Source organism: Onychostoma macrolepis, chromosome 01 (assembly GCF_012432095.1).
Source record: "Onychostoma macrolepis isolate SWU-2019 chromosome 01, ASM1243209v1, whole genome shotgun sequence".
In the NCBI taxonomy this organism is placed as follows: Eukaryota; Metazoa; Chordata; class Actinopteri; order Cypriniformes; family Cyprinidae; genus Onychostoma; species Onychostoma macrolepis.
This window is the reverse complement of record NC_081155.1, coordinates 40,722,349-40,746,274: the sequence shown is the minus strand read 5'-3', so window position 1 is coordinate 40,746,274 and position 23,926 is coordinate 40,722,349. Positions and strand designations below refer to the sequence as shown.

The window sequence follows — 23,926 nt, the reverse complement described above, 5'->3', positions numbered from 1 at the left end:
AGCAAATGAGAATCATGAGGTCAAAGAAACTGCCTGAAGAGCTCAGAGACAGAATTGTGGTTACAAAAGGTTACAAAAAAATTTCTGCTGCACTTAAGGTTCCTTAGAGCACAGTGGCCTCCATAATCCTTAAATGGAAGACGTTTGGGACGACCAGAACCCTTCCTAGAGCTGGCCGTCCGGCCAAACTGAGCTATCGGGGGAGAAGAGCCTTGGTGAGAGAGGTAAAGAAGAACCCAAAGATCACTGTGGCTGAGCTCCAGAGATGCAGTCGGGAGATGGGAGAGAGTTGTAGAAAGTCAACCATCACTGCAGCCCTCCACCAGTCGGGGCTTTATGGCAGAGTGGACCGACGGAAGCCTCTCCTCAGTGCAAGACACATGAAAGCCCGCATGGAGTTTGCTAAAAAACACCTGAATAAGATTATCTGGTCTGATGAGACCAAGATTGATGAGGCCTTAATTCTAAGCGGTATGTGTGGAGAAAACCAGGCACTGCTCATCACCTGTCCAATACAGTCCCAACAGTGAAGCATGGTGGTGGCAGCATCATGCTGTGGGGGTGTTTTTCAGCTGCAGGGACAGTACGACTGGTTGCAATCGAGGGAAAGATGAATGCGGCCAAGTACAGGGATATCCTGGACGAAAACCTTCTCCAGAGTGCTCAGGACCTCAGACTGGGCCGAAGGTTTACCTTCCAACAAGACAATGACCCTAAGCACACAGCTAAAATAACGAAGGAGTGGCTTCACAACAACTCCGTGACTGTTCTTGAATGGCCCAGCCAGAGCCCTGACTTAAACCCAATTGAGCATCTCTGGAGAGACCTAAAAATGGCTGTCCACCAACGTTTACCATCCAACCTGACAGAACTGGAGAGGATCTGCAAGGAGGAATGGCAGAGGATCCCCAAATCCAGGTGTGAAAAACTTGTTGCATCTTTCCCAAAAAGACTCATGGCTGTATTAGATCAAAAGGGTGCTTCTACTAAATACTGAGCAAAGGGTCTGAATACTTAGGACCATGTGATATTTCAGTTTTTCTTTTTTAATAAATCTGCAAAAATGTCAACAATTCTGTGTTTTTGTCAATATGGGGTGCTGTGTGTACATTGAGGGAAAAAAATGAACTTAAATGATTTTAGCAATGGCTGCAATATAACAAAGAGTGAAAAATTTAAGGTCTGAATACTTTTCGTACCCACTGTACACTGAAAAAATGATACTTTTTTTTTTTTTTTTGAGGTAAGTGGTTGCAAACAATTTATTTTAGCTACATTTAAATAATAATAATAATAAAATGTTGAAAGTTGGTCAACTAAATTTGTTTATTTAAATAAATAAATTGATTGCAACCACTTATTTATTGTTTTGTAAATTCAATGAATCACCTTTTTAGTGTACTGTTCTTCACATAAGAACGAATTTAATAAATGTCATGGCTTTTTTTAGCTTTAAAGTTATTAAAATGATTAACATATACCTTTCTATTTTTCTCTTTTCTACTTGTGGAATTGTAACGGTTAATGTTCCATTAATTTATCCTGTGAATGCTAAGCCAGGTTCTTCAAACTCAATTCAAAAACCATTACATATACAATAGGGAACTACTCTGTGCAGAACAAGAAAAGAAAGAAACTGCCTGTCAGTAGTACAATTCTAAGGCTGAGTGAATACATTTTACTGCCAGTAGAACACGAGATGTTGTATAAATGTTACAGACAAATACAAATTCACTTTGTTGATACATTTTGAATGGATCATTTCAGTTCTGTTGTTATTATATTGAGCACAAAATGTCATGGTTGATTATTCTGGATTCTTTCCGCAGGCAGACGGTGTCACAGATCTTGTAATGGACGTTGCTGGGGTCACCAGGAAGACCAGTGCCAAAGCTGTGAGTTTTAATTCATCTTTCTGCAATATACCACCACTTTTTTTGGTTGAACTATCTAAACAACTGAGATCACACTTAAAATTGTTCTTGATCAAAGTATCGTTAAAATAATATTTTGAACATTAAGAAGCACTTTTAAATGCTGCTTGTGTGGTATGCTTATTTGATAGCTGTTCCAGACAGATTTTCATATTTGATTGTCTGTGGCAACAGTATGTGCTTTCAGTTGCATATGTAATCAGAGTTTCATCAGAAGTAAACAAACATTTATTTATTTTTTTTCTTTCTTTTTCTTTGTTTCTCAATGTGGTTCTGAAGTTAGGGATTTTCATTTCTGATACCATTTCTAATAAAAGGCAAAAGTCTGCTGTCTGGTATTGTCAGTTTGAGCCTCTGGGCCGGTAGCTGTGATAATTAACTGGTAGGAGGGTTATCAGAGTATCTCTACTGTCTGTAACCTGCTGGTGATACAGCCCATAGTCTGGGTGGTAATTAGAGCAAAATAAAAGAGTGAAAGAAAGAAGGACAGAGAGAGACAGTGATCATAATCTCTTCTTGAGCTCTGGCTGTCAGAGCGATGTACTTTAACTCCATGAGACATTTGAGACTGCTGGAGACGGCATGAAATATTTTAAGTCATGGAGTCTACTGTCTGGTGAGACAGAGTGACAAACTCGTTATTTGACACTGTCTGTTTTGGTTTTGCACACTGCTTCACTTAACTAATTTAGCTGTCAAAAAGAGTGCATTTGTATGCAGGCTGAATAGCCTTATTATAACCAAACATCTAACTCAAGTATGGCATTATATTCTAGAAACTCTTAATTGCAGATATTTGGCTATTTTGAGATGATCAGCATCGGCCAAAATCATGTCCGTCTTGCCAAATTGTGTCAGTTCCAACATCTAGAAATATTTATTTATTTATTTATTCATTAATTTATTCAAATATATTATTCAAGTATTTTCAGGAATGTATTTGTCAAATATATTGAATTTTCATTTGTGTGTATGTGTGAATTTTGAAATTAAATAAATCATTATTTTGTATGTTGAATCAGGAATTGTCATTATTTAAATGAATGAAGACAAATACAGTATTCGCCCACCATAGCAAACCATTTTTTTTTTTTTTTCCCCTGTGAATAAACAATTTATTTTCTCTCTCTTTCTCTCTCCATCTATATTCATAATCATGCAGTGACAAAGACAGTGTGTGCAGAGCAGTGTGATGGACGCTGTTTTGGTCCGTACGTCAGTAACTGCTGCCACCGTGAATGTGCAGGAGGCTGTTTCGGACCCAAAGACACAGACTGCTTCGTATGTCAACATCTTCCTGTATTTTTATCTCATTCTGCATGATTTTAAAATGTACTAGAGGTATTGACAAATGCCTACTCATTTAGTTTTTAAAGTAGTTTCATGGTGATGTTGTAATGTAATGTGTGTTGAAAACACTGAAAGCTCTGCAGAGGTGTCTCTCCATTATAGTCATGTTTTGTTGATCAACCACATACTTACATGACTGTTTTTTGTTTTCAGGCTTGTACCAACTTTAATGACAGCGGGGCCTGTGTGACACAATGTCCTCAGCCATTCGTCTACAATCCAACAACCTTCCAGCTCGAGCACAATCCCAACGCCAAATACACTTATGGAGCTTTCTGTGTCAAGAAATGCCCACGTAAGTTATACTGATTAACCGATTAAATTTAAAATGAATAATGAATAAATGAAAGCTATTTTTTTTTATTTTTAAACTTTTTAGAATTTTCTTTTGTCTTAACTGTCCCTCATATATTTTTGAACTAAGAAGCATCTTTCACAAGTAAGCTCTGTCGTTCTTTGACATAGACAACTTTGTGGTGGATCACAGCTCTTGTGTCAAAGCCTGTCCGAGCAACAAGATGGAGGTGGAGGAAAATCACATCAAGATGTGCATCCCATGCACTGACATCTGCCCGAAAGGTCAGTGATATTCGCAAAGGTTTAGTTCTCATATTGACTTTAGTGTGATGATGATACATGAATCCAGAAAGTCCCTTTTAAGTTCACTTGGCAGCCATGCAGGTAATGGTGCATTTACCATCTTTAGTGCAAATATTACTACATAATGTGCACTATCATTCAGGATTTTTAATGTTGTTAAAAGAGGTCTGTTATAATCACCAAGGCTGCATTTGTTTGATCAAAAATGCAGTAAAAGTGTAATATTGTCAATTATTATTACAATTTAAAATTACTGTTTTCTATTTTCATATACATTTAAAAATGTAATTTCTTCCTGTGATGCAAAGCTGAAATTTCAGCATCATTACTCCAGTCTTCAGTGTCACATGATCCTTCAGAAATCATTCAAATATTTTGATCTGATGATCAAGAAACATCACCTTTCAATGTTGAAAACAGATGTGCTGCTTCATATTTTTGTGAAAACCGTGATACAGTAAATTGTTTGTCTTTACTGTTACTTCTGATTAACTTGATGCATCCTTGCTGAATAAAATGATTTCTTTCTTTCTTTATTTATTTTTTAAAGGATATATACAAGGATATAAAATATGAACTTTTCAGGCTTGTCCAGCTAATGGATATTCACATTTGAGAGGAAGCAAACATGATCAAAAAAGCAGTTGATTATTTAACTAAAAGGCAGGACTTTTATTCCTACATCCACCAAATTAAGCATTATGCTTTCTCCCATTAATTTTCCTTTCATTAGTTCCACCTCCCCTTCTTAGACTGTCTCTGAAATGAAAAGACCAGCATATTTTATGTTTTGGATGTTGGTCATTAGCATGGGATGCTGGTGCTCTGGTATTTCAAACAGACTTCTTAGCCATGTTAACCAACAAAATACCATTCTAGTCTATCCATAAACCAGCCTAACCAGCCATGAAAAATTCTTGCTAGTTCAGATGGTGTAAAAAGCAGAGGAATCGTATACCATGCAGGACATGTAAAACTGTGAAGTAGAGAGTAAACACTCTCCTCTGTCATGATTGCAACAAAAGTTTGTTCTTTTTCAATAGAGATTAATGAGGGATGACCACAACATAAGCAGAAGTGATAATGGGCCCAAGCACCAAACTGGGTCATATTAGTCAATCTCAATATGACTCACATTTGATCATAATTAGGCTCACAATGAGGGGGAAATTGATTCGCTTGATGTTTGAATAACTCTTTTTCTTCAGTGAAATATGACCAAGCCAGTTTTTCAGCTCATTTTACAATGCATGTCAACATGTCTTTGAGAATATGTAAAAGGGGACATTGGAAGAATTATCCCTTTTTTTTTTTTTTTAGCTTTTTTTCTTTTTAATTATTATTATTTTGTTGTTGTTGCATTTAGTTTCTGATGTGCCTGTCAGCTTAGAAAAGCTGAAAAGAAAACATGCAGCAAGTTTGTTATGGGTTGTTTGAGTCTGAAAATGCTGTTACGTAGATAGCTAGCTATTTGAATAAGACCACTTCCAAGCCATTTATGGAGTCCAAGGCAGCAATTCACCCATCTTGTTTGTTTTTGTTTTTAATGTCTATTTTGTTTTAATTTTTTTCCATTTTAGTGTACTTCAACTCACTTTAGTTAATTTCCAAGGCAACATTTTTTTTCTTCTAATATTTATCTTTGATTTCATTCTGGTTTTATTTCAGTTAATGAAAATGAGTTTTCGTTTTTAGTTTTAGTCGGCATTAAAAACACCTGAGAATAACCTTTCAGAATTATTAAACCATGTTTTTGAGTTCAGTTTTGTTGTATAAATGGTAAATGTTGATTGTTTCTGATAAATTTTTTTGGTGTTCAGTGTGTGATGGTATAGGTACCGGCAGTCTTCAGGCGGCTCAAACTGTAGATTCCAGCAACATTGAAAAGTTTGTCAATTGCACCAAAATCAACGGCAACCTCATCTTCCTCATCACAGGCATTAAAGGGTGAGTCCAGTCTATTTATCTGTTTGTGGCCTATATACAGAGGCAGACAAAGTACACAGCTCCATTACTTGAGTGAAAGTACAGATACTGCTGGTCAAATATTACTCCATTACAAGTAAAATTTGTAAAGACAGATTTTTACTTGAGTAAAAGTACAGAAGTACTTGCTTTTAAAAGTACTTAAGTACCAAAAGTAAATTTCCTTTTTTTGTCAGTGCACTGTTTTATTATTGTTGTACGTAATACTTGCAATACCTCTGAAGCAACTTACAATACATTACACCTACTAAATACACTGACTAGCTTGTAGTATCTTTGGAATAAAGAGAATATGGGGGGAAAAAAACAAAACAAAACAAACAAAAAATGATTTAGCACCTCTACCCACCCCCACAAAAGCAGAATGGTAGTAATCTCACACAGCTCTGACAGTGTGTGCACACACCGAACCATTCATCCACATTTGCACAGAGTGGACAGTGAAATTGCTGTAAATACAGAGTGATAAGGAAAAAAAAAATCAAACCTGCTTTAAAACCCAGCAACACAACTGTAGCTGTATAACTTTGCAACAGCAACACTGCTTTAACAAAAAAGCAAAACAGCAAGACTTATTCGACATCAAGACAACATTTTTAAAAATGCTGTCTAATCGCTCTCGCAGTACTTTGATGTCATACACAGAACAGTCTGTGCAGTGCTGCTTCAAGTCCAACACCTATTGTGTTTTATTAGGAGACGCACAACAGTTATTCTGTGGCTTTATAAGTAATATTTTCACGTACACCATTTAGAAAAATCAGACAATATTGTGTCTATATACCACAATATTAACTTTTTATTATTGAATTGCTGTAAATAAATATCACATTTTCAACTGGTCAGTGTTAAAACAATGCTGGGAAATCACTTCATGTAGCCCTTACAAGAGTGATTACTGATAAACTGTCTGAAAAAAAGAATATAGTATATAGTAACGACTTTCTACTTTGAGGACCTTGATAGAAATGTAGTGGAGTGAAAAGTACTATTTGTTTTTCAAATGTAGTGAAGTTAAAGTCATAAGTGTCCAGAAAAAAATAATACTCAAGTAAGGTACAGATACTCAAAAAGTGTACTTATTTACTGTGCGCCTCTGCCTGTATATCCTTAAAGCTTTGTTTAACATACATATTCCATACATGGTCTAACTTATGTAACCCTTTTTCTGGCTTGTTTTGTGTTTTATTTATAACAGGGACATGTTTCATGGCATAAAAGCTCTGGACCCTGATCGGTTAAATGTATTCCGCACCGTCAGAGAGATCACAGGTGAGCAACAGTCACCATCCATCACATGACAACCCATTAACCTGTGTAGCCTTGCGTAAAACCATTAACTTTATTTCTTCATACATTAACTTTTATCCTTTGAGTTGGGAAATATTCTATGTCACAAATCCTTATCTTTATGAGGTAAGCAATATTTATTTGTTTATAAAGCCTCAAAGGAATGAACTATGACTCATGCTAAAAGCCTTTTGTCACTTTCAACTTGTTCTTATGATTGTGCCAAATAGCTAATGGAGTGAAGCAGCAAAGCAGCGTTTTCAAAATTAAACTCAGAAACTCTTCTCTCTTGTGCCATTGGTGTACCCTCAGTTTAGACACATTTCACCCAATACAAGACAACAAATTGGTAATTAAAACATTGTGCATCTGAAGAAATGATGCTCAGTGATAATGGAACTCGTTCTTTTAATTAGCGCAATCATTCCCTTAATATACTTTCATTTCAATGTAATGGGGTAATTTTATACTGTCAGACAGGCTGTATATAATATTGCACTCACTGGACCTGTGGCAATATCCTGAGCCGATGTCTGCTGTCACAGTAGCAAACTTGTTTGTCTGTTTTATTCTCAGGGTATTTAAAAGCATGGATATTTTTTATTTGTTCTGTGTTTTCATAGGCTTCTTGAACATTCAGTCTTGGCCGGAAAACATGACAGATCTTGGTGTTTTCTCGAACCTTGCCACCATTGGAGGACGCTCTCTTTATAGGTAAATTATCACAAAATTGTAGTTGAAAGTCATCATCATCATCACCAGATTCACAACAGTTGTGTACATTCAATCATTTGTTCATACCTTTGGTTGTAATGTTGATCAATCCTAATAAGTAGTTAAAAAATAGCATGATGCTTATGATTGTACACAAATGATAGCTTTTGAAAATAGTCAATTCAAATATTGCCCCACTTTATATTAAGTGGCCTTAACTACTATGTACTTACATTAATTATTTAATACATTGCACTTATTGTGTACATACATCTTTTTACATTGTACTTGTTTTTTTGTTTTTTTTAAATACCTGCATGTATTACATCTGTAATTCATTTCTCTAATTACATTTATAATTGCACTGTTGTTGACCCATCCCTTACACCTTAACCCACCCTTAAACCTACCCATATCAGCAAACCTGTCCCTAACCTTACTTGCATCCCACGTCGATAGCAGCAAAAATGTTTTGCAATACAATATGAACACAATAAGTCCATGCACTTATTTTTTTGATGCAAGTACATACAGGTGCATCTCAATAAATTAGAATGTCGTGGAAAAGTTAATTTATTTCAGTAATTCAACTCAAAATGTGAAACTTGTGTATTAAATAAATTCAATGCACACAGACTGAAGTCTTTGGTTCTTTTAATTGTGATGATTTTGACTCACATTTAACAAAAACCCACCAATTCACTATCTCAACAAATTGGAATACTTCATAAGACCAATAAAAAAAAAAAAAAAAAAACATTTTTAGTGAATTGTTGGCCTTCTGGAAAGTATGTTAATTTACTGTATATGTACTCAATACTTGGTAGGGGCTCCTTTTGCTTTAATTACTGCCTCAATTCAGCGTGGCATGTAGGTGATCAGTTTGTGGCATTGCTGAGGTGGTATGGAAGCCCAGGTTTCTTTGACAGTGGCCTTCAGCTCATCTGCATTTTTTGGACTCTTGTTTCTCATTTTCCTCTTGACAATACCCCATAGATTCTCTATGGGGTTCAGGTCTGGTGAGTTTGCTGGCCAGTCAAGCACACCAACACCATGGTCTTTTAACCACCTTTTGGTGCTTTTGGCAGTGTGGGCAGGTGCCAAATCCTGCTGGAAAATGAAATCGTCTTTAAAAAGCTTGTCAGCAGAAGGAAGCATGAAGTGCTCCAAAATTTCTTGGTAAACGGGTGCAGTGACTTTGGTTTTCAAAAAAACACAATGGACCAACACCAGCAGATGACATTGCACCCCAAATCATCACTGACTGTGGAAACTCAACACTGGACTTCAAGCAACTTGGGCTATGAGCTTCTCCATCCTTCCTCCAGACTCTAGGACCTTGGTTTGCAAATGAAATACAAAACTTGCTCTCATCTGAAAAGAGGACTTTGGACCACTGGGCAACAGTCCAGTTCTTCTTCTCCTTAGCCCAGGTAAGATGCCTCTGACGTTGTCTGTGGCTTAACAAGAGGAAAATGACAACTGTTGCCAAATTCCTTGACACGTCTGTGTGTGGTGGCTCTTGATGCCTTGACCCCAGCCTCAGTCCATTCCTTGTGAAGTTCACCCAAATTCTTGAATCGATTTTGCTTGACAATCCTCATAAGGCTGCGGTTCTCTTGATTGGTTGTGCATCTCTTTTCTTCCACACTTTTTCCTTCCACTCAACTTTCCGTTAACATGCTTGGATACAGCACTCTGTGAACAGCCAGCTTCTTTGGCAATGAATGCTTGTGGCTTACCCTCCTTGTGAAGGGTGTCAATGATTGTCTTCTGGACAACTGTCAGATCAGCAGTCTTCCCCATGATTGTGTAGCCTAGTGAACCAAACTGAGAGACCATTTTGAAGGATCAGGAAACCTTTGCAGGTGTTTTGAGTTGATTAGCTGATTGGCATGTCACCATATTCTAATTTGTTGAGATAATGAATTGGTGGGTTTTTGTTAAATGTGAGCCAAAATCATCATAATTAAAAGAACCAAAGACTTAAACTATTTCAGTCTGTGTGCACTGAATTTATTTAATACACGAGTTTCACAATTTGAGTTGAATTACTGAAATAAATGAACTTTTCCACGACATTCTAATTTATTGAGATGCACCTGTAGTAGTTAATACCAATTAATATAAAGTGGCACCAATTATATTATGTAATGTTAATTTTTTTTTTTTATCTTTCACTGTGATTGTTTATAAAAAGTATTATTATTATTATTATGTTTTAATAATTTCAGTGAATTAAATTTTATATTATTATTGCTATAATTGTTGATGTTTTGTATTTGTATGATAATATTATTATTAGTATCATCATCATCATTATCATTTTAATGAATACAATTTGATTATATTATTAATTAAATTGTGCACTTACTGCTACTACTACAATGTTTTAATAATTTTAATTACATTTGCTAATATTAATAATGACAACAACAACAATAATAACAATACAATTATTTAATGTATTTGATTAAATGTTAAATTCTTTCAGAACATTGTGAATCAAAACTCTTTGCTAAATGACTAAAATGACTAAAGTGATAATGACTTTGTGTCACAGTTTTGTAGCTGAAAATAGGTGGATTGATAATACCCATGAGTAAAGCTTTCCTCACCCAACTCACAAATCTATGTCCATAATTCACTGCTGGACTAGTTTAGTGAAATATAATAGGCCTTTGTACTTTCAGAGGATTGGCAAATGTGTGTTGTTGTCCCAAGTGTACTTTCCCTGTCCAATTTTGGGTTGAATCTTTTCACAGATTTGCTCATACTTTAAATTATTCAACTATTCTTTTAGTAATATATTCAGAAATGTCCTCATTAACTACTTCTAAGAATTCCCTTGTTTCATATTAGATACAAATGAAAAATGTTGACACCCTGCAGATGTGGCACTTAAAATAGTTCCTGTACCATTGTTGTCATTTTTCAGAGACATTTTCAATTATATCCTGCATTAATGTGAAGAAAAGTGAAGCTGGATTAGCTGTCTGTGTCTTTGTTTTCTTAGTGGTATTTCTCTGCTGATCCTGAAGCAGCGCTGGATCTCTTCGCTGAAGTTCCAGTCTCTGAAAGAGATCAGCGCCGGTAACGTCTACATGACCAACAACAGTCATCTCTGCTTCTACAACACAGTGAACTGGACCAGTCTGTTCCGCACCAGCACCCAGAGAGCTCTGATCAAGAGCAACAGGGACCCCAGAGAGTGTAGTGAGTGTCGTTCAATCTCAGCTCTCATCTACACCTCCATCTGTTCAGTAACTGTGATTTCCTCTAAACAAGATGTCATGTTTGAAGCAAGAATAAAAAAAAACTTGGCATCCTATAGTGATACATTTGTTTGAAAAGCTTCCATATCAGACTTGCGGGTCTCTAAATAGACTTTAATTAGACTGAAAATTGAGGATCAGATTCTGTAATTTAGTCGCTACTAGAAATACAACAAATTTAATTGCATGTTATGATGTCTTTATTGAGTTTTGTTATTGATATAAGGGAACCGAGAATCATACGCTTGCAGTTCTGCTCAAGCCATGAGGAAACAGAATATTACTGTATATTGTTATTCATTATTGCCATATTGTTTTATTTTATTCCCCCTGTGTGCTTGCAATTTTAGTCAAATGTTTTGCTTCAAAAATGCAGTTTACTTTTACTTGACCATTATAAAACATTATTAGCACATCTGTTTAATAATAAGAAATGTTTCTTGAGCAGCAAATCAGAAGGATCATGTGGCACTGAAGACTGGAGTAATGATGCTGAAAATTCAGCTTTGCCATCACAAGAATAAATTATATTTTAAATATTAAATGGAAAACAGTTATTTTAAATTGTGATACTTTATCCACAATATTACTGTATTTTTCATCAAATAAATGCAGCCTTAGTAAGCATAAGAAAGAAAGAAAAGAAAAAACCTTAATATATTCACTACAGTTGCCCAAAAATGTGCCTGTTTATCATATACAGACCCATAAAGTTAGAATATTTTGACAACTGTCTATGCCACACACTGAGTCTAGCCTAAAACTGGAATTAGGCCATTGAAGTAAGATGTAACTTGTGAAAGTTAAACTTGTGGGGCTAATGAAAATGTTAACAGACGGAGAGCCATTTCCAGTGCACACCGCCAAGCTGGATGTAATTAGTGTGATAAGTCTGTAACGTGAGGGATCAATGGCTCTGTTAGCCGACTCATTCATTAGCCTCTTTTCCACATCATCGATCAAAGCCGACTGATCTACACAACTGACCAACAGCCCAGACAGATGCACACAGTGTGTTTATCCATGAAGAGCAATGTTTTTGCAAACACTGAGGAGCAAGGATCTATGTCTCATGTGGCTGGGAAATTTGAAATGCAGACTGTCACACAAGTACTAACAAAATGATAAACTTATAAGGCTAAACATTCAGAGGGTATTTGATCATTTAAAGATTATTGACATGGCATTTAAACAATTCCCCTTCAGCGATTCAAAGTACAGCACATTTATTTAAGTTCCAAATGAATAAAGTAATTGCGGTGTTTTCTTTCTTTCTGTTTATGTGCATCTGTGTCTTTGTATTTTTTCCAGCTAAAGAGCAGATGGTGTGTGATCCGTTGTGTTCGGAGGAAGGATGCTGGGGTCCCGGTCCAGACCAGTGTCTCTCGTGCAAATACTTCAGCCGAGGAAAGACATGTGTCAAGTCCTGTAACTTATATTATGGGTGAGTACTGTACGTGTGCAAACAAATCATTTGTGGTATCACTATGCTGATGTGTAGAACTTGTTTTTCTTCAAAGTTCTTATTTTTATTAACAAATAAATAAATAAATACAATCTTAAACCACTTTAGCTTGAAGTTGTCTGAATATGAATGTTTTTCAAATGCAGATTTGTTCAGACGGGCCGCTGGATATATCTGCAGTATGACTATCATGATCAGACTATCAAGATCAAGGGATCAAAATGCTTTTAATTCTATTTATAACTCAAAGGAATAGACCGACTCCCTTGCTTTTCTGGCAGGCTGAAAAAAAAAAAATAACATGGAGACATGGAAACAGGCTTTGAAAAGAACAGGCAAAATGTCCAATGCTAGGCTTTTCTTTGCAAATGTGTTTGTGGCATTCAAGATTGAGTTAAGAATTTAAGAAATACTTGTGTAAGGAAAATATAGCTTGTATTAATTGCACGTTTTAATTATACATAACCTCTAATGTCAGCTCTAACATTTTTAATAAAGGGAAAATGTTCTCTAAATAAATACAAAAATTAAATGGTAATTTTGATTCAGGATTACAAAGAGCAAAAATATTTCTAATCTTATATATACAGTTAGGGAACCATGCATTAAAAAAAAAAAATTATCTTTGAGTCCTCATTCCGTTGGCACTCATTCACTGGAGGTTTGATTTCTTTACATCTTAGTACTGCTTTCAGGACTTCATCGACAAGCTTTCGTTCTTTGCGCATTGGAAACTCTTTTCAAATACTCTCAATGAAACTATCGACCGCATAAACAAATGAGAGTAGTATTGACAGCTCCTTAAGCTTTTTCCACTTGTATTCCTTTTCTTGTATGTCTGTTTAGTTAACTGACCTAGATTTGGATTTAATCACAGCAGCCCCTGGTCACCGAGTATAAAGGCCTTCAATGCCAAGCAAACTGTGCATATTTGTCAAACAGTGCATTTTGCTATATACTTGTTTTTGTAGAATGTACTAGTATACAATAAATGGCTCATAACACATTGTTCTCTATCTGTTCTAGGGATGTTCGAGAGTATGCCAATGGCTCGGTTTGTGTTGAGTGTGACAGCCAGTGTGAAAAGGCCGTAGAGAAAAGTTTGACCTGCCTTGGTCCGGTAAGAGCCTAAAAGCCATCAGAGACTATATTCGTTACTGGATTTTGTTTTTGCTTTAATTAAAACTTGACAACCTTGACATCAAACAACAGAAAAAGCTTAGTCGATTGCGTCCTCATCTCATCATAGCTCCAGACTGCATATAGCGTGAAACAGAGTGATATTGATTAGAAACAAATTAAGCTATCCACTTACAGTCTCAAAATTAGATCCTGTCTGTTGCCTCATTCAAAATGTATCGTCAGACCTTATTAGATTATGCAAGGCTTGGCTAACCATGCTGTGTCACGCAGTTGCATATTATTGATGCAAAGAGGTTGTTTATTAGTGGTGCTTGCCTTTAATATATATGTTATACTTAAATTGGGACAAACCCCTTTACACAAAGTATTAAACTGTGGTGCATAACATGTCCCAAATGTCCTGCGTCTGTGTTATTAATATGAATGATACTTAAAATAATGTGTATTTTGAAAAGAGGACTGCTTTTACTTGCCTTAACAATTGGACTTATGATTTTTGTTTGTTGGACAGTAAAACAGGTGATACAATGCCATAGATTTACACTGCCATTCAACAGTTTAGGATCAAGTGTTTTTTTTTATTTTATTTTTTTTATTTTATTTTTTTTTTTTTTATAATGTTAAAGGTGCTGTATGTAGGATTGAACTAGGTACTGCAGTCCAAATTCAAAATATTGGAGACGTTTTTTTCACCCGGCCCCTCCTCCTCAGACTTGACGCACACGCAGGTTGCCAGATTAACGACACCAAACGAGCGCACATGTCGATGAATGAAATGAAATACGCTGTGTTTTCCGCCAACTGGCAACCCGGGGTGCCGAAATACAATTGGGTAAACTGGCAGTGAGTGGGTTTCACAAACCATAACAAACACAGACATTCCGGGCCGGAATACACATTTTCAAAGGAGAATAACTGACTGTAGAATTGTTTTTCAGATAAACAAGTATGTTAACTTAGCATGTTTCTTACATATCTGCAAACATATTATGGTATTTATATGCTTTAGTAGAGTCAAAGTCCGACATACAGCAACTTTAAGATATTATTTATTTTATATTCTGTAATAATGCATAAAACTATTTACATGGTGACACTGAAGACTGGAGTAATGATGCTGAAAATTCAGCTTTGCATCACAGAAATAAATTACATAATTTAAAGTAGAAAACTGTTATCGAAATTTTTACATTTCAAAATAATATTGTTTTTTACTGCATTTTTGATCAAATAAATGCAGACTTGGTGAGCATAAGAGACAAAAACATTTAAAAAATCATAGCAACCCCAAACTTGTGAATAGCAATGTACAGTGAAGAAAGGATCTGAGTGTCTAAAGACCAGAAAGTCCAATATAACTTCATAAGATGTAGTTTGTGTGGTTGAATGTGTTAGAAAAAGTATAAATACACAAAATAATTGATGCGTCCTTGAAATAACATGGCTGTGCTTTTTTCATTAAATGTTTCCTTTCCACTTTTAAAACTAATGCTTCAGTCTCTTGAGACACTTTTCATTTCCTAAACTTCCATCTTTCTCTCTTCTCCTATTACAGGGTCCAGATCACTGTGTGAAGTGCTTGCATCTCAAAGATGGACCCAACTGTGTGGAGAAATGCCCTGATGGTCTGCAGGGAGCAAACAGCTTCATCTTCAAATATGCTGAGACCAACAACGAGTGCCATCCCTGCCACCCCAACTGCACCCAGGGGTAAGACTGTTTGCTTGTGTTTGCACTTAAATCTATTTGTAAGCTGCTTTACTTTTAACTGCATCAAGCACAATATGCCCAGAGCACTAACTTAATTGCCCGTGTGGGTAAAGCCGTCGTGGTTATCACATTCAGTCTTAGACACATGGGCCTGGGGGATTTGAGAGCAGAAAAAACAGGTTCCTGACTTCCTAGATCAGTGGTTCACAACTGGATTTGCTGCAGGACCCAGATTTTACGCTGGACATCAAGTGACGATCCAACACAGTGATAAAATTGTTTATTGCATAACAACGTCTTTAACATTTAAACACTGAAATTTATAGGTGTTACATGAATGGCCTAAACCCAATAATATGCAAAATAATTAACGTGTATTGAGTGTTTCATTTGTAATAGTCACGTTAAGGGTTTCATGCCCTTATTGGCTGATAATTCTCTGATCAAGAGTTTCTCTTTTTTTTTTTTTTTTTTTTTTTTTAACCTGGATTGGTTAATCTCACAAAAACATGTCTAGGTCACATGTCAAATCAAAGGAAAATATAAGAAATTATATTTTGCATGAAGAAAATGAAGGCTATTTAAAAAAAAATAATAATTGTTTTTGTTTTTTTTAATTGTAACATTTTCATGATAGTTAAGCACATTTTTCTCTTACATTAACATAACTGTAATGTATCTGGCCATTACAAATTAGTTAGATTATCATTGTTTTTTTAATTTTTTTTTAGGCTATTCATTTTGTTTGCTTTTTTTTTATCTGGATAAATTTAGGACAGTATAAGAAATGGCACCATGGTGAATAATACTTGAATAATACTGGTAAAACCTACCAGTCTGTTGCAATGCAACTCAAGTATATTGATTATAAATTGTTATATAATTTTCTGTGTTGCAGTTGTACTGGACCCAGAGTACAAGATTGCATTGGCATGTTGGACAGGTAAGATATTTCACATGTGCAGCTTTGACCAAGGACAAATTACAATTAAAAAAGCAAATATAAATGTTATGCACAGAAAGAATATTTGGAAAGAAAAAAATTAAATTACATTTTTAAAAATAAATTAAAATGCACTAATCAAATTTTAAAAAATGGTTTACGGAAAAAGCAACTTGTTTATTGTCCTGTGATCTTTCAGGACTCCTCTGATTGCTGCTGGGTTAATCGGGGGTCTCTTTGTGATGGTCATCATAGCTCTAGGTGTGGCTGTTTACATCCGTCGAAAGAGCATTAAGAAAAAGAGAGCTTTACGTCGTTTCCTGGAGACTGAGGTGAGAGTGGCCTGTTCTCATATAAGTTTGCTTGAATCAGTAAGCACTGACTAGAAGAGAAACATTCCATACATTATGCATCATATTTTGTGTCTCTTCTGTCTGTCACATTGCATCAAAATCCTTCCCTGTCCACAGCTTTTTCATTCGTTTCGTTTCTTGGTGAGCTGCATGCTTAAAAATCCCCCAGCACACAGCCCATAGCCCATAACCCATAAAGTATTCAGTGGAGGGCCTTCCTTAAATGCGTGGCAGGTTTGTTGGGTTAATGCATAGCCCTGTTGCCCTGAATGACTGTGCAGCCTATTAAAAAACATGGCCTGTCTATGCTGGTTTGGATAATTTGCAGGTGGAGCATCAGTGTTATAGACAGCTGTCAGCCTGAGAAGATGCCCTGTATCCAAAAGCTGACAGAAACACTCACGCACTAGAATCCTGAAATGCGTTTTAGCAAACCTGAGGCCTCTGTTCAAGTAGAAAGTGGTGTGTTTCTGCCAAGAAGAAGATAAGGCGAGGTCTAGACCACCCAGTGTTTAAAAAAATAAATAAATAAAACATGCATCTATTGAATGTTTTCTGATTGCCTCTGAAAATGTTAAAATAGATGTTTTAAAAATGTAGCTACAGATCAGTTTTCTACTAAATAATAAGGTACATATAAGGTGCATAACAAAATAAAATCTGCACATTTCTGCTTTAAGCTCTTTTGAAGTTATGTTGAACCTGAAACATTCCTTTACTTCAGCTAAGATAAGTTTTTTTTTTTTTTTTAGCTGTATTAATGTGCTCATACACTGTCCTTTTACAGTGAAAAAAATAAATTAATAAATAAAAAAATCTATTTGTTTGACATATGTCTCTCTTTCAGCACCACATATCTGGACAGCCCCCTCTAACGCTCAGTCTGAATGCTGGGTTTCAGCACCACAGAGATGGACAGCTCCACACTGTGTGTTCAGTCTGTACTTTCATAAAACAAAGTGACAGCCCTCCGGTCTGTGTTGTGATTGGTCACATAAAGTAACAGTTAGCCCCTGAATAATGGATAACCAAATTTACACATTTATAAATTGTTAAAATGTCACTTTAAAAATGTATTTTCCATTACCTACGATTGAAAGTGCTGAGTGGACTGTTTGTATAGGGTGTGCTGGGAGATTCCTCCTCCTTTCACATAAATAAGAACAGTGCATCCAGGGACTAAATAACAGCTAAAATAATGATATCAAGGGTTTAATTTCTCAATTCAGAAAAAAAACAAATAAATAAAAATAACCAAGTTGTCATTTAGCAAGTATTTTTTCAAAGCAATTTATTTGGTGCACTTAACAACAGGGACAATTCCCCTGGAGAAACCTGGTGCTAAAGGAATAGTTCACACCAAATATAATCATTCATTCAACTCCTTAATTGTTCCAAATCCATACAACTTTCTTTGTTTGTTGAACGCACAAGTTTAGCAGAATGTTCACACTGCATATCTTTTTATGTATTTATTTTTAAATTTTTAAATTTTATTGCTTTCACTTTTTTGTTTTTTCCTTTTCCTTTTTTTGTTTTAATGACTATTTTATTTTTATTTATTTATTTTTATTCAATGATGGTTAGCTTATGGTTTTGCAGTCTTTTGACTACATTAACACTAATTTAGATTTTAATTTCCTAGTGCTCATATAAGCTGAAAAACACTGGCTTGTTTTTCTTATACAGGTCTGAAGTCTGTTTATTATGAACACATGCTACTAAACAAGTCTGGCGCATACACACACACACAGCCACCCCCACCCCAGCTCCAGCCTTAATGCAACTACAACTGCCGCTTTGTATTTAGCAATTACTCTGTCTCTGTACATCCTTTTCAACCTTACCTCTTCTCTACCCCTCTCATCTTCACTTGGTTCCCTTCATAACTCTTTACTCTGTAAATATCTAGTAACATATTTATTTTCCCTCCTGAGACTATTGCATAAGCAAACTTAATACTGAAAACATGGTTAAGTATAACTTCTATGAGCTTGTTTTGGAGATCTCTGTATTTGTGCATTCAGAAGTTGTGACTGATCTAAGACTTGGTTGTTTAATCAGTTGGTGGAGCCGTTGACACCCAGTGGTACAGCACCAAACCAAGCTCAGCTGCGAATATTGAAGGAAACTGAGCTCAAGCGAGTCAAGATTCTGGGAACTGGAGCCTTTGGCATGGTCTATAAGGTAGCACTTCTAAGTTTAATGTGTGTACCTGTCAGCATTTGTTGTTTTATATGATTTGAAGGGTTGTTGACTGATTCTGATGTCTTCTTTATAAGGGAATCTGGGTTCCAGAAGGAGAAACTGTGAAGATTCCTGTGGCTATAAAGATACTCAATGAAAGTACAGGACCTAAAGCCAATGTGGAGTTTATGGATGTGAGTTAACTACTTTGATCTTAATAATACCACTATAAAGGGTTGTTTGAATGTCAGTTCAGCTATTAAGGTAGACATAAAATCAAACGTGATACCATTTACTTTCTTTCCTGGTCTTAATATCGCATAATATTGTGCACACTATTCTAATAAAAAGTTTATCCTAGTTACTTAAGAAATGTAGCTTCCTTACATTACCATTCAAAATAATATTTTTTGAAAGAATATAATTATTTGATTCAGCGAGGAGGCATTCAATTAATATTAATATTACAGGATTTGTTTCAAATAAATGGTGTTCTTTTGAACTTTGTATTCATCAAGGAATCCTGAAAATAAGTATCACAGCTTCCACAAAAATTTATAAATGTTTCTTGTGCACCAAATCAGCATATTAGATTGATTTCTGAAGGGTCATGTGACACTGAAGACTGGAAATTCAGCTTTGATCACAGTAATAAATTATATATATATAAATAATAAAATAGAAAAGAGTTATTTTAAAATGTAATACGTCACAATATCCTTTATTGGATAATTGATTTAATAAATGCAGCTTTTGTGAGCATTATAGTTTTTTTTTAATTAAATATATATATATATATATATATATACACGTTTTGAACAATTCAACCTTTCTAAAAGTATTAGTAATAATAAATAAATGCTTATAAATATAGATGTGTCAATTAATATTATCATTATAAAAGTTATGGCAATAATATCAAAAGTATTATTTAATTTTAATTAAGTAATTACAGCCTAATTGCAGACATAAAATTAGCTCAAATGTCGTTTATCGTCTAGATAAATGCAGTAATGCAATGCTATAACAGTAAGGCATGATCTGTGGAGAGAAGAGTCCAATAACGGCAAGAAGTCACATATATCACATCTCCTTTTTTCTTGTTGTCACACTTTTTTTTTCTCTCTATTTCTTGCTCTCCTGAGATTCAGGGAGAGGTCAGGCTCCTTTAAAAAGCCATCAAAACGCGGCCTCATGTGCTGCGGCTGACTGCGATTGCCAGGGAATACCTTTGTGCGTGCTTGTGCGTTTTGTTATCTGTACACATCCATAAACAGGCAAGCTGATGCAGACCTACTCATGAAAGATCCGTATTCATCCTTGTCTTCGTTGTAACACATACATATTTATATTATATGTGCTTTTTTGAAGGCCCTTTTTCCTTTTGAAACATACGGCTAATTGAGTGAGACAGGCCAGCAGTGTCTGGCGAGGTCAGGCTCACTAATGGAGGTTATCTTCGCTGTAGGAGGCAAGAGTACAATAGCATTTGCAGAGAGACTTGTTATGCTTTGTGTATGATTTATGCTTATAGTGATGTTATTTGCTTTAAATAAAGCTAAAAAATGTAAAGGGGTCATGTCGTATTTTTTTTTTTTTCTTGTAATGAGAAGTCAAGTTTTTAGGCGTCACGAGTTGTTCTTGACCTTCTCTCTAACCCTTTGAATGAAATGAGCTGTTTATTTGATATTTGTTCATGAAGACTTATATTTAAACTGCCTCTTCACATGTGGAATGAGATACAGCACTATGAACTGAAGATTTGCTGTCAGCTTCAGTCAAGTTTGAGCAATCCCGTCCTTAAATAACAGCCTTCTTGCAATGCTGCATTACATAAACAGGTTCACAAAACATATTATACATTCAAGAATGTCTGTGTTTACATGGGTGCGGTGCAGTGATCAAATTCAACACCATAAGGAGCATTGAATAGAAAAATAAACTACGCACTGCCAATTGATATGAATTTTTTTAATTTTTTTTTTTATGCATTGTGTATTTTTATACATTTAGTATCATTTGAATTATGTTTTGGCTTTCAGTGTCCAGGATGTTGATTTCTGTTGAAAAAAATTATTTTATTATAAAAAATGTAATTATAAAAAGTGCTGTAAATATAAAAAAATACAGTTTAAAGTACTTAAACTAATAATAAATTAAAACAGTAGTCTGCAGTCGTGTTTTTATTTTTTATATACAAATAATGAAGAACAAAGAAAGGCATTAGTAATAAAATCATAGAAAGCAGCAATAATTTGATTTTAATGTATTAGTCTGTTCTGCCTTGGGATCTAGGAGATTGTAAACAGAAGGGACAAATCATCTGTTTACATACATTTCACATTACCCAAGCATTTCAACTTTTTTTTTTTTTCCTCAAGTTGGATACTTAGAAGATGTGTCTTAAAATGCATGTTTTAAAAGTTAAAACTTTTTTAATTAAAACAGCATATTAAAAATTAACACACATACGTGAGATGCTGCAAAAGATGTGAGCAAACAGTTAAAGATGTCCGTATAGCACGTTTACATATTTTCATATTTAATATTTTTAAATATTATTTGTGTGTGTATATTGTGAAGTATGATTCTAACATTTTTATTGTGTGACTTCAACACCCTATTTTTATTTATTTATTTGTCTTCTAGGAGGCGCTGATCATGGCCAGCGTGGAGCATCCTCATCTAGTGCGTCTTTTGGGGGTCTGCTTGAGTCCCACTATTCAGCTGGTAACTCAGCTCATGCCTCATGGCTGTCTGCTGGACTACGTACATGAACACCAGGAGAACATCGGCTCCCAGCTGCTGCTCAACTGGTGTGTGCAGATCGCAAAGGTAAGAAGCATTTCACGTGTTTGTGCAACCACTCAGACAGCATCCCTGTAAATACTGCAGAATTTTGACTTCAGTAACTGTTTTAGTTCATACATTCAGAAAAGAATAGTTGACCCAGAAATTAAACTTTTATTATTATCTACTCTTTTCATCTTTCTGTGGGGCACAAAATGAGTTATTTAGTAGAATAGTAAGGCTGATGGTTTCTAGATTATAAATGGATAGTGACCAATGAATGTCAAGCTGCAAAAAAGACAAAAAATGCTGTTAAAAAACAAACAACAAAATGCTTAATTCTGAAACCGTTTCTCCAGTTATCTCTGTGTCAGATTTAAAGCAGGCAGAACTGAAAGTAACCGTCATTTTTACCTTTATGGACAAATAGTGCAGTGCAAACATCAGTGTCAATGGTTCTTTGCCTCCACATCATGCATTAAAATCATTTAATGCACACCTATCTGTGGATTATCTATTACTTATATAACTCATGCAGTATATTCAAACTTCTGAAATCATACAATAGATTTTTTTGTGGAAAAGGCCAAAATTTAAGCTGTAGTAAACTGAAAATCTTCCCCTTCACTGTAAAGCTCAAATCTTAAAGAGTTATTGACTTCAGACATCAATGTTCTTGTGTCACATCGCTTTCAAATTTTTGGAATTAAACTAAAAAACCTTAATAAAATGAGATTTGAATAAAATCTCAAATGGCAAAGATCTTTTGAGAGAAGTTTTCCTGTAATTGGTCATTTGTACTGCACATTACACATCAGTAGGATAACATTATTTTAACAAACACACACACTTCTGCTTGTATTTTCCTTTATTCACTAAGATCATGATGATAAATTAAAAAATAACGTAGTTTACAAAATCTTTTGTTGGTCTGCTGTGTAATATTATATTAAAGGGCATGCTGGGTAGATGAAGGCAACGTGTATTTTAAAAGCTTCCATCAGTCTTCATTTCAGCTTGGAATTGAAAAACTGACCATCTGTGACTTTTTAACTTTGCTATTGAACAATTTATAGCTGCATTTATTTTATGTTCTTTCCTTTTACAAATACTGAAGCAACACTGCCTTATAATTAAGGTGATGAAATTATGAAAATCTTTCAATATATGGACGTATATGGACTGCAATATTCGGTTCTTACTATAGCAACTAAAGAATTCATGAAGTCATGGAAAAGTCATTGGGGACTCTCTGTGTTGTATTTCACAGCATTCCTGTTTAAGTTACCTCTGTTCAACTGCCGTAGAGCCGGTCATTTAATCTGTCTGTTGTAAATGGATTGGCTGAGTTCAAGAGATGGGTGCTGGTTTGTTGTAACTCAGAGCTTTGGGCTTTGGCTTAATGGCATCTATTAATCAGGTTTGTAGGTTGAGCAAACCGCTCGACAACCTTGCCTATTCCTGCCCTGGAATTCTGCTGGTGACTCAGACCCGCTGCAAGAGGTTTTCCCGGTCACGCTGTGAAAAGTTAAAATGCTGTTGCCGGCCAAATTCTCATTGAGCTGCCAAACTGCTCCTGCACACAGTGAAATAATGACCTCGGCATGAGGATGAGATTACACTCATTATGAGATGATGTATTTAAAGCAGGTTACGTGCCTCAGTTCTTAACTGAAATGTTAACCGGTGTGAATCCACATAGCATTGGCAGGTTCAATCTTCCGAACAATAGCAAGTGTAACAGACTAGCTCTCTTTGACCATGAGACATTTCAGTTGACCAATCAGAAGTGGCGTTAACCCCCTGTGCAGTACAGTTATGACAATGGGCAGACCTCCAACACACAAGCATCTCTCCCAGCATGCTTTGATCACCATCAGCAGCTCAGTACTGCGCCTACAGTTGTTCTTTTATCGTGCAAGAGGGAGTTGCAATGATGCAAATGTTATAATTGATATTTTCCACCCACAGTATTACAGAGCTATTCATAATTTTCCAAAAGCATAATTTTTCTTATGCACAATAAGGCATTTTCTGCAATTTTGTTTCTTTTTGTCTGCCATTATGAGTGCTGTCTTTGTAAACCTGCCACTGTGAAACGTGTTTCAACCATTTGGAACCCCTCAGAAATGTCCCATTGTGACGAAGGGATCTTCTTCCAAGATTCCCTCTTTTGCATGCTCTGT

General features: G+C 35.4%; 1 protein-coding gene across 4 annotated transcripts in view; it reads left to right on the top strand.

Annotated features, from left to right (window-relative positions):
- erbb4a (erb-b2 receptor tyrosine kinase 4a) overlaps positions 1 to 23,926 on the top strand; it is a 201,640-nt gene that overhangs the window by 154,494 nt on the left and 23,220 nt on the right. For all 4 annotated transcript variants that reach the window (XR_009271269.1, XR_009271268.1, XM_058775155.1 and 1 more), the window contains 16 exons: positions 1,830 to 1,895; positions 3,097 to 3,215; positions 3,438 to 3,579; positions 3,750 to 3,863; positions 5,705 to 5,831; positions 7,069 to 7,142; positions 7,784 to 7,874; positions 10,891 to 11,090; positions 12,461 to 12,593; positions 13,641 to 13,734; positions 15,313 to 15,467; positions 16,366 to 16,410; positions 16,610 to 16,742; positions 18,828 to 18,950; positions 19,046 to 19,144; positions 21,600 to 21,785. Coding sequence is in view for 2 of the 4 variants with exons in the window: in XM_058775155.1 (XP_058631138.1) it covers positions 1,830 to 1,895; positions 3,097 to 3,215; positions 3,438 to 3,579; positions 3,750 to 3,863; positions 5,705 to 5,831; positions 7,069 to 7,142; positions 7,784 to 7,874; positions 10,891 to 11,090; positions 12,461 to 12,593; positions 13,641 to 13,734; positions 15,313 to 15,467; positions 16,366 to 16,410; positions 16,610 to 16,742; positions 18,828 to 18,950; positions 19,046 to 19,144; positions 21,600 to 21,785 (1,901 nt within the window). In the remaining 2 variants the exon portion in view is untranslated. The remainder of the gene's footprint in view (positions 1 to 1,829; positions 1,896 to 3,096; positions 3,216 to 3,437; positions 3,580 to 3,749; positions 3,864 to 5,704; positions 5,832 to 7,068; positions 7,143 to 7,783; positions 7,875 to 10,890; positions 11,091 to 12,460; positions 12,594 to 13,640; positions 13,735 to 15,312; positions 15,468 to 16,365; positions 16,411 to 16,609; positions 16,743 to 18,827; positions 18,951 to 19,045; positions 19,145 to 21,599; positions 21,786 to 23,926) is intronic.